Here is a 25,496-nt window from a genome sequence, read left to right as displayed (position 1 = left end):
TGCAGCACACATACATTATACATCCCTTTTCACTCCTCCTGCTTCTGCCTGGACCCGTCCCTGGTCTGCCTGATTCCCTGCCTGGACCCGTCCCTGGTCTGCCTAACTCTCTGTCTGGACCCGTCCCTGGCCTGCCTAACTCTCTGCCTAGACCCGTCCCTGGTCTGCCTGATTCCCTGCCTGGACCCGTCCCTGGTCTGCCTAACTCTCTGTCTGGACCCGTCCCTGGCCTGCCTAACTCTCTGCCTAGACCTGTCCCTGGTCTGCCTAACTCTCTGCCAAGACCCGGCCCTGGTCTGCCTGATTCTCTGCCTGGACCTGTCCCTGGTCTGCCTGATTCTCTGCCTGGACCCGTCCCTGCTCTGCCTGACTCTCTGCCTGGACCCGTCCATGTTTTGCCTGACTCTCTGCCTGGACCCGTCCCTGGTCTGCCTGATTCTCTGCCTGGACCCGTCCCTGGTTTGCCTGACTCTCTGCCTGCCTGACTCTCTGTGAAAAACTGCCTATCTTCCTTCTGCGCCCTCTCTCCAAATTAATGTTGAACGGCCCCTCCAATCCCTGTACAAGGGAGTAGGTCCAACAGGGAGTGATGAGTGGAGAGAGAGAGAGGGATGAAAGGGGAGAGAGGGATGAGGGATGAGGATAGAGAGATAACTCAGAACTTCTGTTAAAATCCTAGGACCACTTTGGTCACAACAGCACAGTGAAACTGCTTCAAAATGGAGTCTGAGGTGCACAGAGCCTAACTAACTCTGACACATGGAGCATCCCTGGTTCATTTGGGCTTTTTAATAAATGTGTGGCTACACTGCCCCAACCTCAAGCAATCATGTAAGGTGGAACAAACATGTATTGGATGGCTGGTTCTCGGTGCATGTTACATGCGGACGACGTGATTGGAGGAGACAGATTCAGTTGTTACCATTGGCTCCTGGCGTGTAACTCAGGGGCGAAAATCTGATATCAACTTTGGAGGGGACAATTACATGAAATTTTCTCAAGAGCAATTCCTGAGGGGGACACCAAAAGTAGTGCTGTAACACATAGCCTACATTGTAACATGGTAAATGTATATTGAGGAACCAAAGAAATAAGGTGTTTGCCGTATTCCTAACTACCGGTACCCAAAACTACACAACTAATCACAACAGCAATACCATTGCCTTTAACAAATCTTACAAATCTCAGTCACCAGTTTAAGTTGAGAGTGGGGGTATTCATGGCATTTTCCAATTATGTTCCTATTTTACAAGTCAAAAAAATTGAGAACCTTTCATAATGTTGCCAAACAAAGACTCAACAAACTTACCCGAGACTCCCTGTCTCTGCCAGTCTGTCCCTGCATATCTGTCCACAACTCTGCTGTCTGTGTGCCATCTGTTGCCTGCTCTGCCTAATGACATCATTGTGAAACATTTCCATTAGAATTTCATTTCTTTCTTATGAACATTTTATCAACTAGTCTTTGAGATATTAGGCTACTAGGGTTCTTACTTTGCGTTTTGGTGTACTGAAAAATACTCTGATGTCCGTCTTTTATTTTTCTGCCATTTTTCTACCTGGCTGGCTGGCTGGCTGGCTACACACACACACAGTGTGTAGGTTATTTACAGTAGGAGATGGGCTTCTATCATCTTATCTTTTATCATTCTATTTGGGCTTCGATCTTAAAGGTAGCTAGCAAATGTGAAACGGATTAAAATGACAAGAGTTGACAGCTGTATGAGTTCACCATTTACACAACATATGCTGCAACCTTTTGTAATTTTAATAGTTTGTTTCATATTGGCTGGCTTCCAACAATAGCTGAATTTGCAAAGCTAGCGAGCACCAATTCTTTGCTACCCGGGTTAAATAAAGGTGAAATAAAATAAATAAATAAAAGTTCCCTTGCGACAATTTAGCTTTTGCAACGAGACCATTAAATATATTTAAGACAATGGTAGAAGAGAGTGTAGTTCTGTTCAGTTTGGACTTCAGTTTATCGCTAACCTTATCACAGGGACTTTGAAGCACTAACTTACATCATCTGCATGCTGATCTTGGAATAAATTGACGATAGCAAAGATTCCATCTTTGACGAGGCCACATAAATGGAATAATTACTAGCTAGCTTAATAGTTAATATTTGCCCGCTAGCTCTGCATATTCAGCTAGTGTGTGTGTGCGATTGACTGGATTAACCTCACGTCAGTTACGTTCATTGAGTGCCTTTCAGACAGTGGATACCACCCCTCTGTTACCTTGCCAACTAAGGAACTGGCAGTGGATCAAACCATTGTGAGGCAAAGGGTGGGGGGATCGCAATCTTTTGAAACTTAAAAACGCGCTATTAAGTGTCTATAATCAGCACAATTGCTTTCATTGCGTATTATTAATATTATTTAAATTACATAGTTATGTTTCAGTGATATATTGGGGGGGACAAATCATATTTTTCCCAGGATGGGGGGGTCGTGTCCCCCCCGTCCTCCCCGGGATTTCCGCCCCTGCTCCTGGGACATGCATCTTGCACGCTCACTTGGCCATTGCTTGGCATCGCTGTCTCATAGGGTTGGGGTGGCTGTGAGATCTCTAGGGTTCTTTAATTGCAATTGCCCAGCATGTGGATTGCTGTCCATAAAATTGATCTAGTATCTGTCTTTGTGTGTATGTGCGTGCATGCATGTGTGTGTGTGTGTATTCGGACCTATGGGTGTGAGGCTTGTTTCTCTCTGTGTGTGTTACTCCAGGATGCGTGGAGTGACAGTCAGGGTCATGTGAGTCTGGACAGCCAACAGGACTACCAGCTGATGGACACCAGGCAGACACCTGAGGGATTCTCCCTGCTGTTCAAGAGACCCTTCAGCACATGCGACCCCAGAGATTACATCATAGAGGTGAGAGACAGAGAGAGACAGAGAGAGAGAGACACACAGAGGGAGAGGGTGAACGAGAGAGAGGGAGTGAATCACTAAAACAATTCAGAAATACTCTACGGAAAAAGAAGCAACAGCACGTCAGAAATCAGCTCAATGTGATGGAAGAATCCATAGACTCTAACCACTTCTGGGAAAATTAGAAAACACTAAATAAACAACAACACGAAGAGTTATCTATCCAAATATAGATGTATGGGTAAACCACTTCTCCAATCTTTTTGGCTTTATAACAAAGAACAGCAAAAACATATACATGATCAATTACAAATCTTAGAATCAGCTATTAAAGACTACCAGAACCAACTGGATTATCCAATTACATTGAATGAACTACAGGACAAAATAAAAACCCTCCAACCCAAAAAGGCCTGTGGTGTTGATGGTATCCTCAATGAAATGATCAAATATACAGACCACAAATTTCAATTGGCTATACTTAAACTCTTTAACATCATCCTCAGCTCTGGCATCTTCCCCAATATGTGGAACCAAGGACTGATCACCCCAATCCACAAAAGTGGCGACAAATTTGACTCCAATAACTACTGTGGGATATGCGTCAACAGTAACTTTGGGTGAATCCTCTGTATTATCATTAACAGCAGACTCCTACATTTCCTCAGTGAAAACAATATACTGAGCAAATGTCAAATTGTCTTTTTACCAAATTATTGCACGACAGATCACATATTAATCCTGCACATCCTAATTGACAAACAAACAAACAAACCAAAACAGAGGCAAAGTCATTTTTTTAACCTTTATTTAACTAGGCAAGTCTGTTAAGATCAAATTCTTCTTTATAATGACGGCCTAGGAACAGTGGGTTAACTGCCTTGTTCAGGGGCAGAATGACAGATTTTCAACTTGTCAGCTCAGGGATTTGATTTTGCAACCTTGCGGTTACTAGTCCAACGCTCTAACCACTAGGCTACCTGCCGCCCCTAAATGCGTTGTTGATTTCAAAAAAGCCTTTGACTCAATTTGGCATGAGGGTCTGCTGTACAAATTGATGGAAAGTGGTGTTGGAGGAAAAACATGCAACATTATAAAATCCATGTACACAAACAACAAGTGTGCAGTTAAAATAGGCAAAACCCCCACAGGGGCGTGGGGTTGAGACAGGGATGCAGCTTAAGCCCCACCCTCTTCAACTTATATATCAGCGAATTGGCGAGGGCAGTAGAAAAGTCTGCAACACCCGGCCTCACCTTACTAGAATCTGAAGTCAAATGTCTACTGTTTTCTGATGATCTGGTGCTTCTGTCCCCAACCAAGGAGGGCCTACAGCAGCACCTAGATCTTCTGCACAGATTCTGCCAGACCTGGGCCCTGACAGTAAATCTCAGTAAGACCAAAATAATGCTGTTCCAAAAAAGGTCCAGTCGCCATGACCACAAATACAAATTCCATCTAGACACCATTGCCCTAGAGCACACAAAAACTATACATACATTTGCCTAAACATGAGCGCCACAGGTAACTTCCACAAAGCTGTGAACAATCTGAGAGACAAGGCAAGAAGGGCATTCTATGCCATTAAAAGGAACATAATATTCAACATACCAATTAAGATCTGGCTAAAAATACTTGACTCAGTTATAGAACCCATTACCCTTTATGGTTGTGAGGTCTGGAATACACTCACCAACCAAGAATTCACAAAATGGGACAAACACCAAATTGAGACTCTGCATGCAGAATTCTGCAAAAATATCCTCCATGAACACCAAATAATGCATGCAGAGCAGAATTAAGCCAATACCTGATAATGATAAAAATCCAGAAAAGAGCCGTTCAATTCTACAACCACCTAAAAGGAAGCGATTCCCAAACCTTCCATAACAAAGCCATCACCAACAGAGAGATGAACCTGTAGAAGAGTCCCATAAGCAAGCTGGTCCAGGACAGAAATAAAATTAGACCCAAATCATGAGAACAGAGAGTACACAGTGGCAGAATACCTGACCACTGTGACTGACCCAAACTTAAGGAAAGCTTTGACTATGTACAGACTCAGTGAGCATAGCCTTGCTATTGAGAAAGGCAGACCTGGCTCTCAAGAGAAGACAGGATATGTGCACACTGCCCACAAAATGAGGTGGAAACTGAACTTCATAACCTCCTGCCCAATGTATGACCATATTAGAGACACATATTTCCTTCAGATTACACAAATCCACAAAAATTCAAAAACAAACCCGATTTTGATAAACTCCCATATCTACTGGGTGAAATACCACAGTAGCAAGATTTGTGACCTGTTGCCGCAAGAAAAGGTCAACCAGTGAAGAACAAACACCATTGTAAATACAACCCATATTTATTTTCCCTTTTGTACTTTAATCATTTGTACATCCTTACAACACTGTATATATACATAATATGACATTTGTAATGTCTTTATTCTTTTGGAACTTCTGTGAGTGTAATGTTTACTGTTCATTTTTATTGTTTATTTCACTTTTGTATATTATCTACTTCACTTGCTTTGGCAATGTTAACATATGTTTCCCATGCCAATAAAGCCCCTTGAATTGAATTGAGAGAGAGACGGAGAAAGAAAGAGGGGAGAAAGAGAGAGAGAGAGAGATAGAGAGGGAGATAAATAAAGATAGAGAGAGAGAGGGGGAGATAAATAAAGATAGGGAGAGAGAGAGATAAATGAATAAAGATGGGGGAGAGAGAAAGAGAGAGAGAGAGAGAGAGAGAGAGAGAGAGAAAGTGAGAGAGAGAGAAAGAGAGAGAGAGAGGGGGGAGATAAATAAAGATAGAGAAAGAGAGAGAGGGGAGATAAATAAAGATAGAGCGAGAGAAAGAGAGAGAGAGGGGAGATAAATAAAGATAGAGAGAGAGAGAGAGAGAGAGAGAGAGAGAGAGAAAGAAATAGAGAAATAATGATAGGGAGAGAGAAATAAAGAGGGAGAGAAATAAAGATAGGGAGTAAGACAGAGAGAGATTAATAAAAATAAGGAGTGAGACAGAGAGTGAGAGTAAAATAAAGATAGGGAGATAGTGAGAGATAAATAAATATAGGGAGTGAGACAGAGAGTGACATATAAATAAAGATAGGGAGTGAGACAGAGAGTGAGAGAGAAATAAAGATAGGGAGATAGAGAGAGAGATAAATAAAGATAGGGAGTGAGACAGAGAGTGAGAGAGAAATAAAGATAGGGAGATAGAGAGAGAGATAAATAAAGATAGGGAGTGAGAGAGAGACAGAGAGAGAGATGAATAAAGATAGGAAGAGAGAGAGGGGGGAGATAAATAAAGATAGGGAGAGAGAGGGAGAGAGAGAGAGAGATAAATTAAGATAGGGAGATAGAAAGAGAGATAAATAAAGATAGGGAGTGAGACAGAGAGTGAGAGATAAATAAAGATAGGGAGTGAGACAGAGAGACAGAGGGAGAACAGTATAGCAGGTGAAAAATGAGAGAGACAGAGAGAGAGACAGAGAGAGAGACAGAGAGAGAGACAGAGAGAGAGACAGAGATAGAGAACAGTATAGCAGGTGAAAAGAGAGAGACAGAGAGAGAGACAGAGAGAGACAGAGAGAGAACAGTATAGCAGGTGAAAAGAGGTAAAGAGCAGAATAATAAAGACTTTGTGCTTGATTCTGATTGCCAGGAGGGTACCGTTCACCTGATCTACGGAGTGTTGGATCAGCCAATCCGCTCTCTCCAGCAGCTCAACCTGTCCCAGATCGAGACAGGAGTGCAGAGGGCCCTCCTGCTGCGCCCAGACACCCCGTCCCCCTCCCTGCCCCGAGACGTACAGACCCTGGAGGTCCGGACCCCTGACATCACCATCCCCACCCAGGAGACCACCTACTGGTGCCACATCTTCCAACTGCCCCCCAACATGCCCAAGAACCACATCGTCATGGTAAACCACTGAACCTCGTCCTATACAATGATGGAACCATAGATTTAGAATGACGTTTAGTAGTTCCATAGAATTAGAATGACGTTTAGTAATTCCATAGAATTAGAATGACGTTTAGTAATTCCATAGAATTAGAATGACGTTTAGTAATTCCATAGAATTAGAATGACGTTTAGTAATTCCATAGTATTAGAATGACGTTTAGTAATTCCATAGAATTAGAATGACGTTTAGTAATTCCATAGAATTAGAATGACGTTTAGTAATTCCATAGAATTAGAATGACGTTTAGTAATTCCATAGATTTAGAATGACGTTTAGTAATTCCATAGAATTAGAATGACATTTAGTTATTCCATAGAATTAGAATGACATTTAGTTATTCCATAGAATTAGAATGACATTTAGTAATTCCATAGAATTAGAATGACATTTAGTAATTCCATAGATTTAGAATGACATTTAGTTATTCAATAGAATTAGAATGACATTTTGTTATTCAATAGATTTAGAATGACATTTAGTTATTCAATAGAATTAGAATGACATTTAGTTATTCAATAGAATTGGAATGACATTTAGTAATTCTATTAGGATTATTCTCAGTAATTCTATTTCTATGGATGGAACCATCGAGTCCAATTCCATCAAACCCTGGCCCCTAGGCATTCGAATAGATTTGGATAAGTGTATAAATGTAATCAATATGACAATATCCCTCCCAACCGTATTGCTTAGCCCTACCCAATCCTTGGGCATAGCAATGAGTTTGAAAATCAAAACAGCGGAGTCAATACCAATCAATTTCCACCTCTTCTTTCCTCCTCCTCCTCCTCCCCCTCCTCATCCTCCTCCCTCTTCATCACCCCCACCCCAGTATGAGTCGGTGGTAACCCCTGGTAACGAGGCCATAGTGCACCACATGGAAGTGTTTGAGTGTTCTCCTGAGATGAGTACAGTCCCACAGTACAGCGGATCCTGTGACTCCAAGATGAAGCCCGCCAGCCTCAACTACTGTCGCCATGTCCTGGCGGCTTGGGCTATGGGGGCTAAGGTAATACACACACACACACACACACACACACACACACACACACACACACACACACACACACACACACACACACACACACACACACACACACACACACACACACACACACACACCAGAACTAGGTTCAAAAAGTATTCATTTTTTTCAAGTGCTTACAGTGCCTTCAGAAAGTATTCACACCCCTTGACTTTCTCCACATCTTGTTGTTACAGCCTTAATTTAAAATGGACTAAATGTAGATGCTTTTTGTCTCTGGCCTAAACACAATACCACATAATGTCAAACTGGAATGATGTTTTTAGAAATGTTTACAAATGAATTAAAAATGAAAAGCTGAAATGTCTTGGGTCAATAACTATTCAACCCCTTTGTTATGGCAAGCTTAAAAAAAATTCAGGAGTAAAAATGTGCTTAACAAGTCACATAATAAGTTGCATGGACAATAATAGTGCTTTCACATTATTTTTTCATGACTACCTCATCTCTGTACCCCACACATACAATTATCTGTAAGGTCCCTCAGTCGAGCAGTGAACTTCAAACACAGATTCATTCACAAAGACCAGGGAGGTTTTCCAATGCCTCGCAAAGAAGGGCACCTATTGGTAGATGGGTAAAAAAAAAGCAGACATTGAATATCCCTTTGAGCATGTTGAAGTTATTAATTACACTTTGGAGGGTGTATCAAGGCGTACTTCCTAACTCAGTTGTCGGAGGAAGGAAACTGCTCAGGGATTTCACTATGAGGCCAATGGTGACTTTAAATCAGTTACAGAGTTTAATGGCTGTGATAGGAGAACACTGAGGATGGATCAACAACAATGGAGTTACTCCACAATACTAACCTAAATGACAGGGTGAAAAGAAGGAAGCCTCTACAGAATACAAATATTCCAAAACATGCATCCTGTTTGCAACAAGGCACTAAAAGTAATATTGCAAAAAAATGTGTCAAATCAATTAACTTTTTGTCCTGAATACAAACTGTTATGTTTGGGGCAAATACAACAGATTACTTATTAAGGAGTAACTAAAATGTTGCTGATCCATCCTCAGTTTTCTCCTATCACAGCCATTAAACTCTGTAACTGATTTAAAGTCACCATTGTTCTAATGGTGAAATCCCTGAGCGGTTTCCTGTCTCTCCGGCAACTGAGTTAGGAAGGACGCCTGTATCTGTGTAGTGACTGTGTGCATTGATACACCCTCCAAAGTGTAATTAATAACTTCACCATAATCAAAGGGATATTCAGTGTCTGCTTTTTACATTTTACCCATCTACCAATAGGTGCACTTCTTTGCGAGGCATTGGAAAACCTCCCTGGTCTTTGTGGTTGAATCTGTGATGTTCACTATTATTGCACAGAGTGAGCCCATGCAACTTATTATGTGACTTTAACTTACTCCTAAACTTATGTAGGCTTGCCATAACGAAGGGGTTGAATAGTTATTGACCCGAGACATTTCAGCTTTTCATATTTAATTAATTTGTAAACATTTCTAAAAACATCATTCCATTTTGACATTATGTGGTATTGTGTTAAAGCCAGAGACAAAAACATCTACATTTAGTCCATTTTAAATTCAGGCTGTAACACAACAAGATGTGGAGAAAGTCAAGAGGTGTGAATACTCTCTGAAGGCACTGTAGATACACTGCCACTTTGAGGGCATAATTGGTTAACATAGTAGAGTCCTGAACAGTAAGAGCCTGCTGTTCAACTCTTTCGGTATTGAACACAGACGTTTCAACCAGGTAGTAGAGAGGCAGGGTGGTAAAGTCTGAGAGACTAGAGATCCACAGAAACAGAGACAAACTGAGGAAAAAACTCAGAGAAACCATAAAAGCCTCAGAGAATGTTACTAGGAAAATAGCTATCTCTGAATAATGTCATGTTTGGTTCAATAGAAGTATGTTTTGATGAGAGCAGGGAAGCAGTCTCTGGAGGAGCTGGTGTGTGGTGGTGAGGAGATGAGAGGAGAGAAGCGTGTGTTTGTGTGTCTGTGAGTGTTTGTATGTGCCTCTGTGTGTTTGTGTGTGTGTGAGTGTGTGTGTGTGTGTGTGTGTGTGTGTGTGTGTGTGTGTGAGAGAGTGTGTGAATCTGTGTGTGTGTGTGTGTGTGTGTGTGTGTGTGTGTGTGTGTGTGTGTGTGTGAATCTGTGTGCGTGAGTGTGTGTGTGAGTGTGTGAATCTGTGTGTATGTGTGTGTGTGAGAGTGTGTGAATCTGTGTGTGTGTGTGTGTGTGTGTGTGTGTGTGTGTGTGTGTGTGTGTGTGTGTGTGTGTGTGTGTGTGTGTGTGTGTGTGTGTGTGTGTGTGTGTGTGTGTGTGTGTGTGTGAGAGAGTGTGTGAATCTGTGTGTGTGTGTGTGTGTGTGTGTGTGTGAGAGTGTGTGAATCTGTGTGTGAGAGTGTGTGTGTGAATCTGTGTGTGTGTGTGTTGTGTGTGTGTGTGTGTGTGTGTGTGTGTGTGAGTGTGTTTGTGTGTGTGTGAGTGTGTGTGAGAGTGTGTGTGAGAGTGTGTGAATCTGTGTGTGTGTGTGTGTGTGTGTGTGTGAGAGTGTGTGAATCTGTGTGTGAGAGTGTGTGTGTGAATCTGTGTGTGTGTGTGTTTGTGTGTGTGTGTGTGTGAGTGTGTGGTTGTGTGTGTATGAGTGTGAGTGTGTTTGTGTGTGTGTGAGTGTGTGTGAGAGTGTGTGTGAGAGTGTGTGAATCTGTGTGTGTGTGTGTGTGTGTGTGAATCTGTGTGTTTGTGTGGGTGTGAGAGTGTGTGACTCTGTGTGTGTGTGTGAGTGTGTGTGTGAATCTGTGTGTTTGTGTGTGTGTGTGTGTGAGAGTGTGTGAATCTGTGTGTGTGTGTGTGTGTGAATCTGTGTGTGTGTGAGTGTGTGTGTGTGAATCTGTGTGTTTGTGTGTGTGTTCATGTAGGTGGTGGTGACACTCTGGGATGTGTGAGGCAGAGGAAGACATGTCTTACTGGATAAGAATCACATCACAGCCAGAGAACTGGTGCCTAGTGCCAAGCCTCTGAGCCCTCCCATTGGATTAGCAGACGGCGAAAACAAAACAGAAATCATGTGTTCTGCTGAGTGGCGAGGGTAGAAGCAGAGCTGGAGAGATGAGATTAGCTAGGAAATATACAGGCCTGTTCAGTTTTAGCACATTCTGGATCCCACACACATCTAAAGGGAAATCTTGCATTATAAAAGAAGGGAGGCGAAAGAAGAGGAGGAAGGCGAGAAAAAGAAAGACAGGGGGAAGAGAGAGATAGGGGAGAGTGTGGAGGAGGAGGAGGAGGAGGAAGAGAAAGACCAGTTATGTAAAATAGTCCTAGGGATGGTGCCAGGCCGGGGGAGAGAAAAGATCCACAAGCTCTCCTCTCGTCTCCTCTCCTCTCCTCTCCTCTCCTCTCCTCTCCTCTCCTCTCCGGAATGCTAATAAGATTGATATGACAATAAGTTTTATCTCCAGAAGTATTTTTGTTTAATCGTCTATCTCTTTTATGAACAGATCCTCGGAACACGTTAGGGGAACATACACCATAGAGATATATAGTGATGGTTATAGAAGATAGAAATAGAGAGAAACAAACTCGGTGCAGTTTTAGTCTTCTCTGGATCAATAAGAGCTATTTTCTTCCTGGGTTGGCTGAAACTACTCCTTTTATGGTGGATGATTCACATGTCCAATGATAAAATAACATGATGTTCAGTGATAAAATAACATGATGCTCAGTGATAAAATAACATGATGTTCAGTGATAAAATAACATGATGTCCAATGATAAAATAACATGATGTTCAGTGATAAAATAACATGATGCTCAGTGATAAAATAACATGATGCTCAGTGATAAAATAACATGATGCTCAGTGATAAAATAACATGATGTTCAGTGATAAAATAACATGATGTTCAGTGATAAAATAACATGATGTTCAGTGATAAAATAACATGATGCTCAGTGATAAAATAACATGATGTTCAGTGATAAAATAACATGATGTTCAGTGATAAAATAACATGATGTTCAGTGATAAAATAACATGATGTTCAGTGATAAAATAGCATGATGTTCAGTGATAAAATAACATGATGTTCAGTGATAAAATAACATGATGTTCAGTGATAAAATAACATGATGTTCAGTGATAAAATAACATGATGTCCAGTGATAAAATAACATGATGTTCAATGATAAAATAACATGATGTCCAGTGATAAAAATAACATGATGTTCAATGATAAAATAACATGATGTCCAGTGATAAAATAACATGATGTTCAGTGATAAAATAACATGATGCTCAGTGATAAGATAACATGATGCTCAGTGATAAAATAATATGATGTTCAGTGATAAAATAACATGATGTTCAGTGATAAAATAACATGATGTCCAGTGATAAAAATAACATGATGTTCAATGATAAAATAATATGATGTTCAGTGATAAAATAACATGATGTCCAGTGATAAAATAACATGATGTTCAGTGATAAAATAATATGATGTTCAACGATAAAATAACATGATGTTCAGTGATAAAATAACATGATGTTCAGTGATAAAAATAACATGATGTTTAACGATAAAATAACATGATGTTCAGTGATAAAATAACATGATGTTCAGTGATAAAATAGCATGATGTTCAGTGATAAAAATAACATGATGTTAAATTACAAAAAATAATGTGACGTTAAATTATAAAAAATAATGTGATGTTAAATTCAAAAAAATTATGTGACGTTAAATGATAAAAAATTATGTGATGTTCAATGATAAAATAACATGATGTTCAGTGATAAAATAATATGATGTTCAGTGATAAAATAGCATGATGTTCAGTGATAAAAATAACATGATGTTAAATTACAAAAAATAATGTGACGTTAAATGATAAAAAATAATGTGATGTTAAATTCAAAAAAATTATGTGACGTTAAATGATAAAAAAGTATGTGATGTTCAATGATAAAATAATGTGATGTTCAGTGATAAAATAACATGATGTTCAGTGATAAAAATAACATGATGATCAGTGACAAAAATAACATGATGTTCAGTGATAAAATAACATGATGTTCAGTGATAAAAATAACATGATGATCAGTGACAAAAATAACATGATGTTCAGTGATAAAATAACATGATGTTCAGTGATAAAAATAACATGATGTTCAGTGACAAAAATAACATGATGTTCAGTGATAAAATAATATGATGTTCAGTGATAAAAATAACATGATGTTCAATGATAAAATAACATGATGTTCAGTGATAAAATAACATGATGCTCAGTGATAAAATAACATGATGTTCAGTGATAAAATAACATGATGTTCAATGATACAATAACATGATGTTCAGTGATAAAATAACATGATGCTCAGTGATAAAATAACATGATGTTCAGTGATAAAATAACATGATGTTCAACGATAAAATAACATGATGTTCAGTGATAAAATAACATGATGTTCAGTGATAAAATAACATGATGTTCAATGATAAAAAAACATGATGTTCAGTGATAAAATAACATGATGTTCAGTGATAAAATAACATGATGTTCAACGATAAAATAACATGATGTTCAACGTTAAAATAACATGATGCTCAGTGATAAAATAACATGATGCTCAGTGATAAAATAACATGATGCTCAGTGATAAAATAACATGATGCTCAGTGATAAAATAACATGATGTTCAGTGATAAAATAACATGATGTTCAGTGATAAAATAACATGATGTTCAATGATAAAATAATATGATGTTCAACGATAAAATAACATGATGCTCAGTGATAAAATAACATGATGCTCAGTGATAAAATAACATGATGCTCAGTGATAAAATAACATGATGCTCAGTGATAAAATAACATGATGTTCAGTGATAAAATAACATGATGCTCAGTGATAAAATAACATGATGTTCAGTGATAAAATAACATGATGTTCAGTGATAAAATAACATGATGCTCAGTGATAAAATAACATGATGCTCAGTGATAAAATAACATGATGCTCAGTGATAAAATAACATGATGCTCAGTGATAAAATAACATGATGTTCAGTGATAAAATAACATGATGTTCAGTGATAAAATAACATGATGCTCAGTGATAAAATAACATGATGTTCAGTGATAAAATAACATGATGTTCAGTGATAAAATAACATGATGTTCAGTGATAAAATAACATGATGTTCAGTGATAAAATAACATGATGTTCAGTGATAAAAATAACATGATGTTAAATTACAAAAAATAATGTGACGTTAAATTATAAAAAATAATGTGATGTTAAATTATAAAAAATAAGGTGATGTTCAATGATAAATAATGTGATGTTCAATGATAAATAATGTGATGTTCAATGATAAATAATGTGATGTTCAATGATAAATAATGTGATGTGCAATGATAAATAATGTGATGTTCAGTGATAAAATAAGGTGATGTTCACAATGATAAAATAATGTGATGTTCAATGATAAAAATAGCATGATGTTCAATGACAAAAATAACATGATGTTCAGTGATAAAAATAACATGATGTTCAGTGATAAAATAACATGATGTTCAGTGATAAAATAACATGATGTTCAGTGATAAAATAACATGATGTTCAGTGATAAAATAACATGATGTTCAACGATAAAATAACATGATGCTCAGTGATAAAATAACATGATGCTCAGTGATAAAATAACACACCTGTGTGTGTGTGCGTGTGTAGTCTTTCTACTACCCAGCTGATGCAGGGCTGCCTCTAGGAGGACCAGCGTCTTCCAGGTTCCTTCGCCTAGAGGTACACTACCACAACCCACTCCTCATATCAGGTAAAACGACCTGCCCATCACAGAGTTATATACTATTCTACCCCTGAGAACCTTAGAGCTGGGCTATTCAATTACCAGTCCTCAGCAATGTAGTACTGCTCGTTTTATTTTCTACCTGGTGGTAAATTGATCAATTACTGCCACTGATTGTTAACAGTCCACCCACCCGGTGTTCCCTGATTGGAGGCAGAGAATGAAAACCAGAAGTACCAGTTGTATAGCTCTGCTCTATAGTCTCCCAATATCTCCCCTGCTTCTTCCATCTTCCTTCTATTCAACACCTGTCTTCATCTCTCCCCTCCCTATGTCATCCATCACGCCCTCTACCCCTTCTTCCTAAACCCCATCCTTCTCTCATCTGTTATCCCCTACCCCACTCCTCTTCTTCCCTCACCCCTACTCCCCTTCTATCTCCCCTTTCCTTCCCCCTCTACCCCCTTTCTTCCCCCACGTACCTCCCTTCAGTCTCGCATCCTCCTTCAAGACTCCGCCCCTCCCTCTACCTCTCCTCCTTCCTGTGTCCCCTCCTCTCTGACAGGTTCTGGTTGTGCTGTGTCCCCATGCAGGTCGTAAGGACAACTCTGGGGTGCGTCTCTACCACACCCCCAGCTTAAGGAGGTACGACGCGGGCATCATGGAGCTTGGGCTGGTCTACACCCCGGTCATGGCCATACCACCCAGAGAACAGAACTTCCATCTCACAGGATTCTGCACGTCCAAGTGTACACAGACTGTTAGTACAATATCCTTCTAACATAAATCCTTAGAAAACGTTGACACAAACTGTTAGTACAATATCCTTCTAACATAAATCCTTAGAAAACGTTCACACAAACTGTTAGTACAATATCCTTCTAACATAAATCCTTAGAAAACGTTTACACAAACTATTAGTACAATATCCTTGTAATATAAATCCTTAGAAAATGTATAGACAGACTGTTGGTAGGTTACAATATCCCTCAGGGATGTCTACTGTAGATACAGGACTGGAACCACTCCTGGACCTTCAATAACAATGGAACCAGGCTGGTAACATTTGACTTAAAACCCCCAGGTATAATGCACTAACATGTGGTTGTAAGGCATTGTAATACTTGTCATGAGCATAAATGACCCCCTTTGTCTTATTGTAATCAGATAATATTTCTACTTACATGGCTAGAACTACAGTACAATATCTCAGTACAAATGAAACTGACAGGAGTTAGAATATCGTAAATGTACCTTTCTTAATGTGTCCAATTCCTCTCATGACCTCCACCAGGCCCTTCCTCCAGGGGGGATCAACATCTTTGCGTCCCAGCTGCACACTCACTTGGCGGGGAGAGGGGTGAGGACGGTCCTGGTGAGGGGTGGAAGAGAGGTGAAGGTGGTACAGGAGGATAAGCATTTCAGCACCCACTATCAGGTAACCCCTCTGGGTACATACTGTATGCACCAACAAACACACACGCACACACAGAGCTCTCTCTCACTCTCCTCTGTTAAGGTACTACTAAACTCTCCAAGGTTCAGTGAGGCAAGACACACACACCTGGTTTGCTGCTGCAGAACAACACAACTCTCCCTTGACCTGTATTCATATCCTTTCTCTAACTGATCTGTATTCATATCCTTTCTCTAACTGATCTGTATTCATATCCTTTCTCTAACTGATCTGTATTCATATCCTTTCTCTAACTGACCTGTATTCATATCCTTTCTCTAACTGATCTGTATTCATATCCTTTCTCTAACTGATCTGTATTCATATCCTTTCTCTAACTGATCTGTATTCATATCCTTTCTCTAACTGACCTGTATTCATATCCTTTCTCTAACTGACCTGTATTCATATCCTTTCTCTAACTGATCTGTATTCATATCCTTTCTCTAACTGATCTGTATTCATATCCTTTCTCTAACTGACCTGTATTCATATCCTTTCTCTAACTGACCTGTATTCATATCCTTTCTCTAACTGATCTGTATTCATATCCTTTCTCTAACTGATCTGTATTCATATCCTTTCTCTAACTGACCTGTATTCATATCCTTTCTCTAACTGACCTGTATTCATATCCTTTCTCTAACTGATCTGTATTCATATCCTTTCTCTAACTGATCTGTATTCATATCCTTTCTCTAACTGACCTGTATTCATATCCTTTCTCTAACTGATCTGTATTCATATCCTTTCTCTAACTGATCTGTATTCATATCCTTTCTCTAACTGATCTGTATTCATATCCTTTCTCTAACTGATCTGTATTCATATCCTTTCTCTAACTGATCTGTATTCATATCCTTTCTCTAACTGATCTGTATTCATATCCTTTCTCTAACTGATCTGTATTCATATCCTTTCTCTAACTGACCTGTATTCATATCCTTTCTCTAACTGATCTGTATTCATATCCTTTCTCTAACTGATCTGTATTCATATCCTTTCTCTAACTGATCTGTATTCATATCCTTTCTCTAACTGATCTGTATTCATATCCTTTCTCTAACTGATCTGTATTCATATCCTTTCTCTAAATAGTCTAGATGCAACCTTGAGGGACATAAACAATTTTTATGTGTAGATGTTATCGCAGGTGCAGCGAAGTGCTTGTGTTTCTATCTCCAACAGTGTAGTAATACCTAGCAATACAAAAAAGTGTCATGTAAGACTTTCTATTGAGACTCTCTCTGCATGTATTAGAACTATTTTCCTCATATCTTCTAACCACCTGCCTGTACAACACTCTTCCTTGTATCCAGCTCATATCTTCTGACTAATCTAGATACAAGACAACTTTAATCAAAACAAGAAATCACAGCCAGATCATTGTGTTTTATAAAAATAAATAAAGAGAGTTACACTCTGTATATACACGCTGCCAGTCATTTATTGGGTTAAACACCATCAACGTTTCAGCATCACAGTGACTTCTTCAGGGTGAAGGTGAAATGTTGGTGTTTTACCCAATGAATGACTGGGAGTTTACACTGCATAGAGTGAGTACGAATCTCTTTATTATTATTTCTTATAGCCTACAGTTTACTCGCCGTTAGTCAGCACCTCTACTAACCTTTTCCACTGGATCATTGTGTTTTGAAAGCAATTCAATCGATGTGAATGTTGTCTCCTCCTCCAGATAATCAGAATGCTGAGGAAGATGGTGACAGTGCTGCCTGTAAGTATGCTCCCCTTTCTACTGTCACAGCTGTCTCAGCAGGTGGGATAAGATACCACACAGTACGGTGTGTTTTGTCTATGGAATAACATCCGGTAAAGGGAACAGGGGCAGTGAGAGAAAGAAGGGACTATTACAGACATGAGGAAGAGAAGATGACTGAGGGTGAAACAAGACGAGAACAACAGAGATGATACACAGTAGTACTACAACTACAGACTGTCACTGCTGCAGAACAACAGAGATGATACACAGTACTACTTCAACTACAGTCTGTCACTGCTCTGCTGCAGAACAACAGAGATGATACACAGTACTACTTCAACTACAGTCTGTCACTGCTCTGCTGCAGAACAACAGAGATGATACACAGTACTACTACAACTACAGTCTGTCTCTGCTGCAGAACAACAGAGATGATACACAGTACTACTACAACTACAGACTGTCACTGCTGCAGAACAACAGAGATGATACACAGTACTACTTCAACTACAGTCTGTCACTGCTCTGCTGCAGAACAACAGAGATGATACACAGTACTACTACAACTACAGTCTGTCTCTGCTCTGCTGCAGAACAACAGAGATGATACACAGTACTACTACAACTACAGTCTGTCTCTGCTGCAGAACAACAGAGATGATACACAGTACTACTACAACTACAGTCTGTCTCTGCTCTGCTGCAGAACAACAGAGATGATACACAGTACTACTACAACTACAGTCTGTCTCTGCTCTGCTGCAGAACAACAGAGATGATACACAGTACTACTATAACTACAGTCTGTCTCTGCTCTGCTGCAGAACAACAGAGATGATACCCAGTACCACTACAACTACAGTCTGTCACTGCTCTCTTGCTGAACAACAGTGATGATACACAGTACTACTACAACTACAGTCTGTCACTGCTCTGCTGCAGAACAACAGAGATGATACACAGTACTACTACAACTACAGTCTGTCACTGCTCTGCTGCAGAACAACAGAGATGCAGAGTTGCCTGTTTAAAAATAAAAAGGAACAACACAAATATTCTGTAAACCATGGTAACTTGTTGTTACCCTCTAGGAGGATACGTGTAAAACATTGGCAGAACATTGCCTGATTTGAGTGTGTATGTCCCCAACAGGGTGACGTCCTCTTGACAAAGTGTACATACAACACAGAGGACAGGAGCCAGCCTACAGTGGTGAGTATGTTTGGTTTTCACTACAAGTGCAGCCATGTAATATAGCAAATGGTTATGCAGACCGCAAACATGCATACATGCACACATGCACTTGAAGGCGAGTCTAGACTGACTGATCTACAAACCACCTTCAGAAATAACTCAATACTATTTATAGAATAGTCAGTTAATCACAATCTACCCATGATACATAACGGTTTCGATGCTCTCACAGCAGTGACTGTGTTCGAAGCCTCTATCTAGTAACTTTAGCCAACCAGATTAATGTGTTAATGTGGGTCTATCCTACCACAGACAGGCAGGGCTCAGAGTGGCTCTACTGCCCAGCCCAGATCTCAGTAATCTGGGGTCAGACACAGTGAGAAGGAGGCTCTGGGCTGGAGGATGATGATGATGACGATGATGATGCTCTCTCCTCCTCTCCTCTGATGCTGAGAGCAGTGGACAGCAGTGGGCACACACTCACTCTTACGCACGTACAATTGCACGAACAGACACATGCACAAATATAAACACACATACTCACACACTGTCCTCAGTGTTTCTGGGGTTATGATGAGGGCATGGAGGGAGAATTGAGAAAGTTTCTCTTTCCTCCAGAGGTTGCAATATAGTGAGGAAATTGTTACAGAGAGAGATACTTTGGATCGTCTGCTTAGATTGCATTGAACCAAAAGGTTTGAATGAACGGCTGTCTATCTCATCTGTTTTGCTAAATACATTTTTTCAATGTTGATATCTGTCTTTTGCAATTCAAGTGGGATGTATGTGGAGGAGTCGGAAATGTATGGGGAGGAGACTGGAATCTATGGGGAGGAGTCTGGAATGTAAATGTATGGGGAGGAGTCTGGAATGTATATATATGGGGAGGAGTCTGGAATGTATATGTATGGGGAGGGGTCTGGAATGTATATGTATGGGGAGGAGTCTGGAATGTATATGTATGGGGAGGGGTCTGGAATGTATATGTATGGGGAGGAGTCTGGAATGTATATGTATGGGGAGGAGTCTGGAATGTATATGTATAGGGAGGGGTCTGGAATGTATATGTATGGGGAGGAGTCTGGAATGTATATGTATGGGGAGGAGTCTGGAATGTATATGTATGGGAGGAGTGTGGAATGTATATGTATGGGAGGAGTCTGGAATGTATATGTATGGGGAGGAGTCTGGAATGTATATGTATGGGAGGAGTGTGGAATGTATATGTATAGGGAGGGGTCTGGAATGTATATGTATGGGAGGAGTCTGGAATGTATAGGGAGGAGTCTGGAATGTATATATATGGGAGGAGTGTGGAATGTATATGTATGGGAGGAGTCTGGAATGTATGGGAGGCGTTTGGAAAGTATGGGGAGGAGTCTGGTATGTATGGGGAGGAGTCTGGAATGTATGAGAGGCATTTGGAATGTATGGACAGGGTCTAGAATGTATAGGAATGAGTCTGGAATGTATATGTGTGGGGAGGAGTCTGGAATGTATATGTATGGGGAGGGGTCTGGAATGTATATGTATAGGGAGGGGTCTGGAATGTATATATATAGGGAGGAGTCTGGAATGTATATGTATGGGGAGGAGTGTGGAATGTATATGTATGGGAGGAGTCTGGAATGTATATGTATGGGAGGAGTCTGGAATGTATATGTATGGGGAGGGGTCTGGAATGTATATATATGGGGAGGAGTGTGGAATGTATATATATGGGGAGGAGTGTGGAATGTATATGTATGGGAGGAGTCTGGAATGTATGGGAGGCGTTTGGAAAGTATGGGGAGGAGTCTGGTATGTATGGGGAGGAGTCTGGAATGTATGAGAGGCATTTGGAATGTATGGGGAGGAGTCTGGAATGTATGGGAGGAGTCTGGAATTTACATTTTAGTCATTTAGCAGACGCTCTTATCCAGAGCGACTTACAGTAGTGAATGCATACATTTCATTTCATGCATTTTTTTGTACTGGCCTCCCGTGGGAATTGTACCCACAACGCTGACGTTGCACACACCATGTTGGCGCTGCAATCACCATGCTCTACCAACTGAGCCACAGGGAAATTTATGGGGAGGAGTCTGGAATGTATGAGAGGAGTCTAGAATGTATTGGGAGGAGTCAGGAACGTATGAGAGTCTTTTTGCATGTATGGGAGGAGTCTGGAGCATATGGGAGGCATTTGGAATGTATGGGGAGGAGTCTGGAATGTATGGGAGGCATTTGGAATGTATGGGAGGAGTCTAGAATGTATGGGGAGGAGTCTGGAATGTATGAGAGGAGTCTGGTATGTATGGGGAGGAGTCTGGAATGTATAGGGAGGGGTCTGGAATGTATATGTATGGGGAGGAGTCTGGAATGTATATTTATGGGGAGGGGTCTGGAATGTATATGTATGGGGAGGAGTCTGGAATGTATATGTATGGGGAGGAGCCTGGAATGTATATGTATGGGGAGGAGTCTGGAATGTATATGTATGGGGAGGGGTCTGGAATGTATATGTATGGGGAGGAGTCTGGAATGTATATGTATGGGGAGGAGTCTGGAATGTATATGTATGGGGAGGAGCCTGGAATGTATATGTATGGGGAGGAGTCTGGAATGTATATGTATGGGAGGAGTCTGGAATGTATATGTATGGGGAGGGGTCTGGAATGTATATGTATGGGGAGGGGTCTGGAATGTATATGTATGGGGAGGAGTCTGGAATGTATATGTATGGGGAGGAGTCTGGAATGTATATGTATGGGGAGGAGTCTGGAATGTATATGTATGGGGAAGGAGTCTGGAATGTATATGTATGGGGAGGAGTCTGGAATGTATATGTATGGGGAGGAGTCTGGAATGTATATGTATGGGGAGGAGTCTGGAATGTATATGTATGGGGAAGGAGTCTGGAATGTATATGTATGGGGAGGAGTCTGGAATGTATATGTATGGGGAAGGAGTCTGGAATGTATATGTATGGGGAGGAGTCTGGAATGTATATGTATGGGGAAGGAGTCTGGAATGTATATGTATGGGGAGGAGTCTGGAATGTATATGTATGGGGAGGAGTCTGGAATGTATATGTATGGGGAAGGAGTCTGGAATGTATATGTATGGGGAAGGAGTCTGGAATGTATATGTATGGGGAGGAGCCTGGAATGTACATATATGGGGAGGAGTCTGGAATGTATATGTATGGGGAGGAGTCTGGAATGTCTGTATGGGAGGAGTCTGGAATGTATAGGGAAGAATCTGGAATGTATGGGAGGCGTTTGGGAAGTATGGGAGGAGTCTGGAATGTATGAGAGGCATTTGGAATGGATGGGGAGGAGTCTGGAATGTATGGGAGGAGTCTGGAATGTATGGGAGGCGTTTGGAATGTATGGGGAGGGGTCTGGTATGTGTGGGAGGAATCTGGAATGTATGAGAGGAGTCTGGAATGTATTGGGAGGAGTCTGGAACATATGAGAGGAGTCTGGAATGTGTGGGAGGAGTCTGGAATGTATGAGAGGAGTCTGGAATGTATTGGGAGGAGTCTGGAACATATGAGAGGAGTCTGGAATGTGTGGGAGGAGTCTGGAATGTGTGGGAGGAGTCTGGAACATATGAGAGGAGTCTGGAATGTGTGGGAGGAGTCTGGAATGTATGAGAGGAGTCTGGAATGTAATGGGAGGAGTCTGGGACGTATGGGAGGAGTCTGGAATGTATTGGGAGGAATCTTGACTGATGATCATAATCTTGCTTGAATAACCTGTGTAGTTGCTACTACTGACAGTATTGATGTTATTGACATGTTTGATTGACATGATGAGCGGGACAGTCCCCTGAGAAGGTATATAGGTGCCTCCCACCTTTTTCCTACTCAAAGCGCTGAAGAAAACGATTGATGCGGAAATGTAAGCTGATAGATTTATTGACAGGACAAGTAAACAATCAGATTTACCCAGCAATGGAGAGCTCCTTTTTCTGTATTTTCCTGGATAGTCACCAGTTGAAGTATCCTCTCTCTCTCTCTCTCTCTCTCTCACCTCTCTCTCACACCTCTCTCTCTAACCTCTCTCTCTAACATCTCTCTTTAACCTCTCTCTGTCTCTCTCTCCTCATTTTAATCCAGGGAGGCTTTGGGATCATGGAGGAGATGTGTGTGAACTATGTACACTACTACCCCAGAACTCAACTAGAGCTCTGTAAGAGTAACGTTGACCCTGGATACCTGCAGAAGTACTTCAGCTTCATCAACAGGTAATATACAGTGCACAGGCACCACAGAAGGCTGGTAAAGGGGAAGACGGCTCATAATAATGTCTGGAATGGAGCCAATGAAATGGCATTTTTTGATACGATTCCCTGATGTTTTTGATACGATTCCCTGATGTGTTTGATACGATTCCCTGATGTGTTTGATACGATTCCCTGATGTGTTTGATACGATTCCCTGATGTGTTTGATACGATTCCCTGATGTGTTTGATACGATTCCCTGATGTGTTTCATACGATTCCCTGATGTGTTTGATACAATTCCCTGATGTGTTTGATACGATTCCCTGATGTGTTTGATACGATTCCCTGATGTGTTTGATACGATTCCCTGATGTGTTTGATACGATTCCCTGATGTGTTTGATACGATTCCCTGATGTGTTTGATACGATTCCCTGATGGGTTTGATACGATTCCCTGATGTGTTTGATACGATTCCCTGATGTGTTTGATACAATTCCCTGATGTGTTTGATACGATTCCCTGATGTGTTTGATACGATTCCTTGATGTTTTTGATACCATTCCACTAATTCTGCTCCAGCCACTACCATGAGCCCATCCTCCCCAATTAAGGTGCCACCAACCTCCTGCGATGGGCACACCAACTTGGGGGAGTGGGTGTGCAGGGGTGCACACACACACACACACACACACACACACACACACACACACACACACACACACACACACACACACACACACACACACACACACACACACACACACACACACAGTACTGTAGCTTCATCTGCAGGTAACACACGCACAGGATAGCTTCATTTCTAGGTAACACCCATCCTCTTTATTAAGAAGAGCTAGCTGTCATCTTTAACCAAACACACACTGCGTCTTCATTTCCGTTTTTTGCTGACTCAGCTACCATTAGAGAATCAATCTCTGGAGAACAATCAATATTCTCCTCATCAAACAGCTGTTACTGTTCAGCAGATTAAATCCACACAGATGTCACACGAACCAGCAGAAGAAAACGACTCATTCCATTCCTTATATAAAACAATCACCAACACAAGGTCCAGAGGTGTGACAGCTATGTCACATAAAATTCAAAGACAGTTTGGGAACAAATTTGTGATGTCCCAATACCATGGAATCGTGTTTATGAACTGATATACAAAAACAGCAATGTACGCATCAATCCGAACTATTCAATTTAAAGAAAATTATTAAATTATCGTCACAAAAAAATGTAAAAATCTATATATGGGGCATTGAACAGTCAGACTGTGCAGACTGCCACGAGGAAACAGAATGAATGGATAATCTCTCTTGGTACTGTCCTTCGATGGTTATGAAGTCATAATGTCTGTGTTCAGATGGACCTACAAACAGTATTGTTAGGAGATCTGAAAATTCACAATCAAAAGGAAATAGGATTTTACTCTTTGGTAAAGTATTTATTTTCAGGGAAATCTCAATAGAAATGGTACAAATGGAGAGGTTCCAGACCCTCGTAAGACATCACAGTAAAATAGAGGGATGTATTGCAAAAGGAAAGAGTAAAATGGGTAAGGATGGGTTAGTCTGTGGACATCTGAGGGTTGGAATTAAGATTAGAGTGATTGGTAGATTGGCCGATACAATTGGAATCCAGCACGATTAGGAAATAAACTATATACAGTGCCTTCGGAAAGTATTCAGACCCCTTGACCTTTTCCACATTTTGTTACGTTACAGCCTTATTCTAAAATGGATTTAAAAAAAATGTATCTCACCAATCTACACACAACAGCTCGTTCCATCTCATCCCACAGATGCTCAGTTGGATTGAGATCTGGTGACTGGGCAGGCCACTGGAGTAAGCTGAATTCACTGTCATGTTTATGAATCCATTCCTGGACAATCCTAACCTTGTGGCAAGGACCATTATCCTGCTGAAAAAATAATTTTGCAGATGGGTACACTGCTGCCATGAAGGGATGCACCTGATTGACAATGATGTATCCTGTGGCATTCAAACGTTGCTCCACTTTTATTAAGGAGCCCAATGTGCGCCATGAAAACACACCCCACACCACCACCTGGCACCAGCAGGATTGGGTAGGTTACTTTCTAAATGTAATCCGTTACAGTTACTAGTTACCTGTCCAAAATTGTAATCAGTGACGCAATTTTTGGATTACCCAAACTCAGTAACGTAATCTGATTACATGGAGTTACTTTTAGAT

At 40.6% G+C, this 25,496-nt stretch overlaps 1 protein-coding gene across 2 annotated transcripts in view; it reads left to right on the top strand.

Moving 5' to 3' along the window:
- LOC106568424 (dopamine beta-hydroxylase (dopamine beta-monooxygenase)) overlaps nucleotides 1-25,496 on the top strand; it is a 42,306-nt gene that overhangs the window by 4,330 nt on the left and 12,480 nt on the right. For both annotated transcript variants that reach the window (XM_014138744.2, XM_014138743.2), the window contains exons 2-10: nucleotides 2,733-2,879; nucleotides 6,549-6,806; nucleotides 7,684-7,860; nucleotides 14,612-14,714; nucleotides 15,281-15,447; nucleotides 15,982-16,125; nucleotides 17,840-17,878; nucleotides 19,016-19,075; nucleotides 23,163-23,290. In XM_014138744.2, the coding sequence (XP_013994219.1) occupies nucleotides 2,733-2,879; nucleotides 6,549-6,806; nucleotides 7,684-7,860; nucleotides 14,612-14,714; nucleotides 15,281-15,447; nucleotides 15,982-16,125; nucleotides 17,840-17,878; nucleotides 19,016-19,075; nucleotides 23,163-23,290 (1,223 nt within the window). The remainder of the gene's footprint in view (nucleotides 1-2,732; nucleotides 2,880-6,548; nucleotides 6,807-7,683; nucleotides 7,861-14,611; nucleotides 14,715-15,280; nucleotides 15,448-15,981; nucleotides 16,126-17,839; nucleotides 17,879-19,015; nucleotides 19,076-23,162; nucleotides 23,291-25,496) is intronic.

This window comes from Salmo salar, chromosome ssa13 (genome assembly GCF_905237065.1).
Source record: "Salmo salar chromosome ssa13, Ssal_v3.1, whole genome shotgun sequence".
NCBI classification, from domain to species: Eukaryota; Metazoa; Chordata; class Actinopteri; order Salmoniformes; family Salmonidae; genus Salmo; species Salmo salar.
This window is presented reverse-complemented; position numbering and strand designations above follow the sequence as displayed.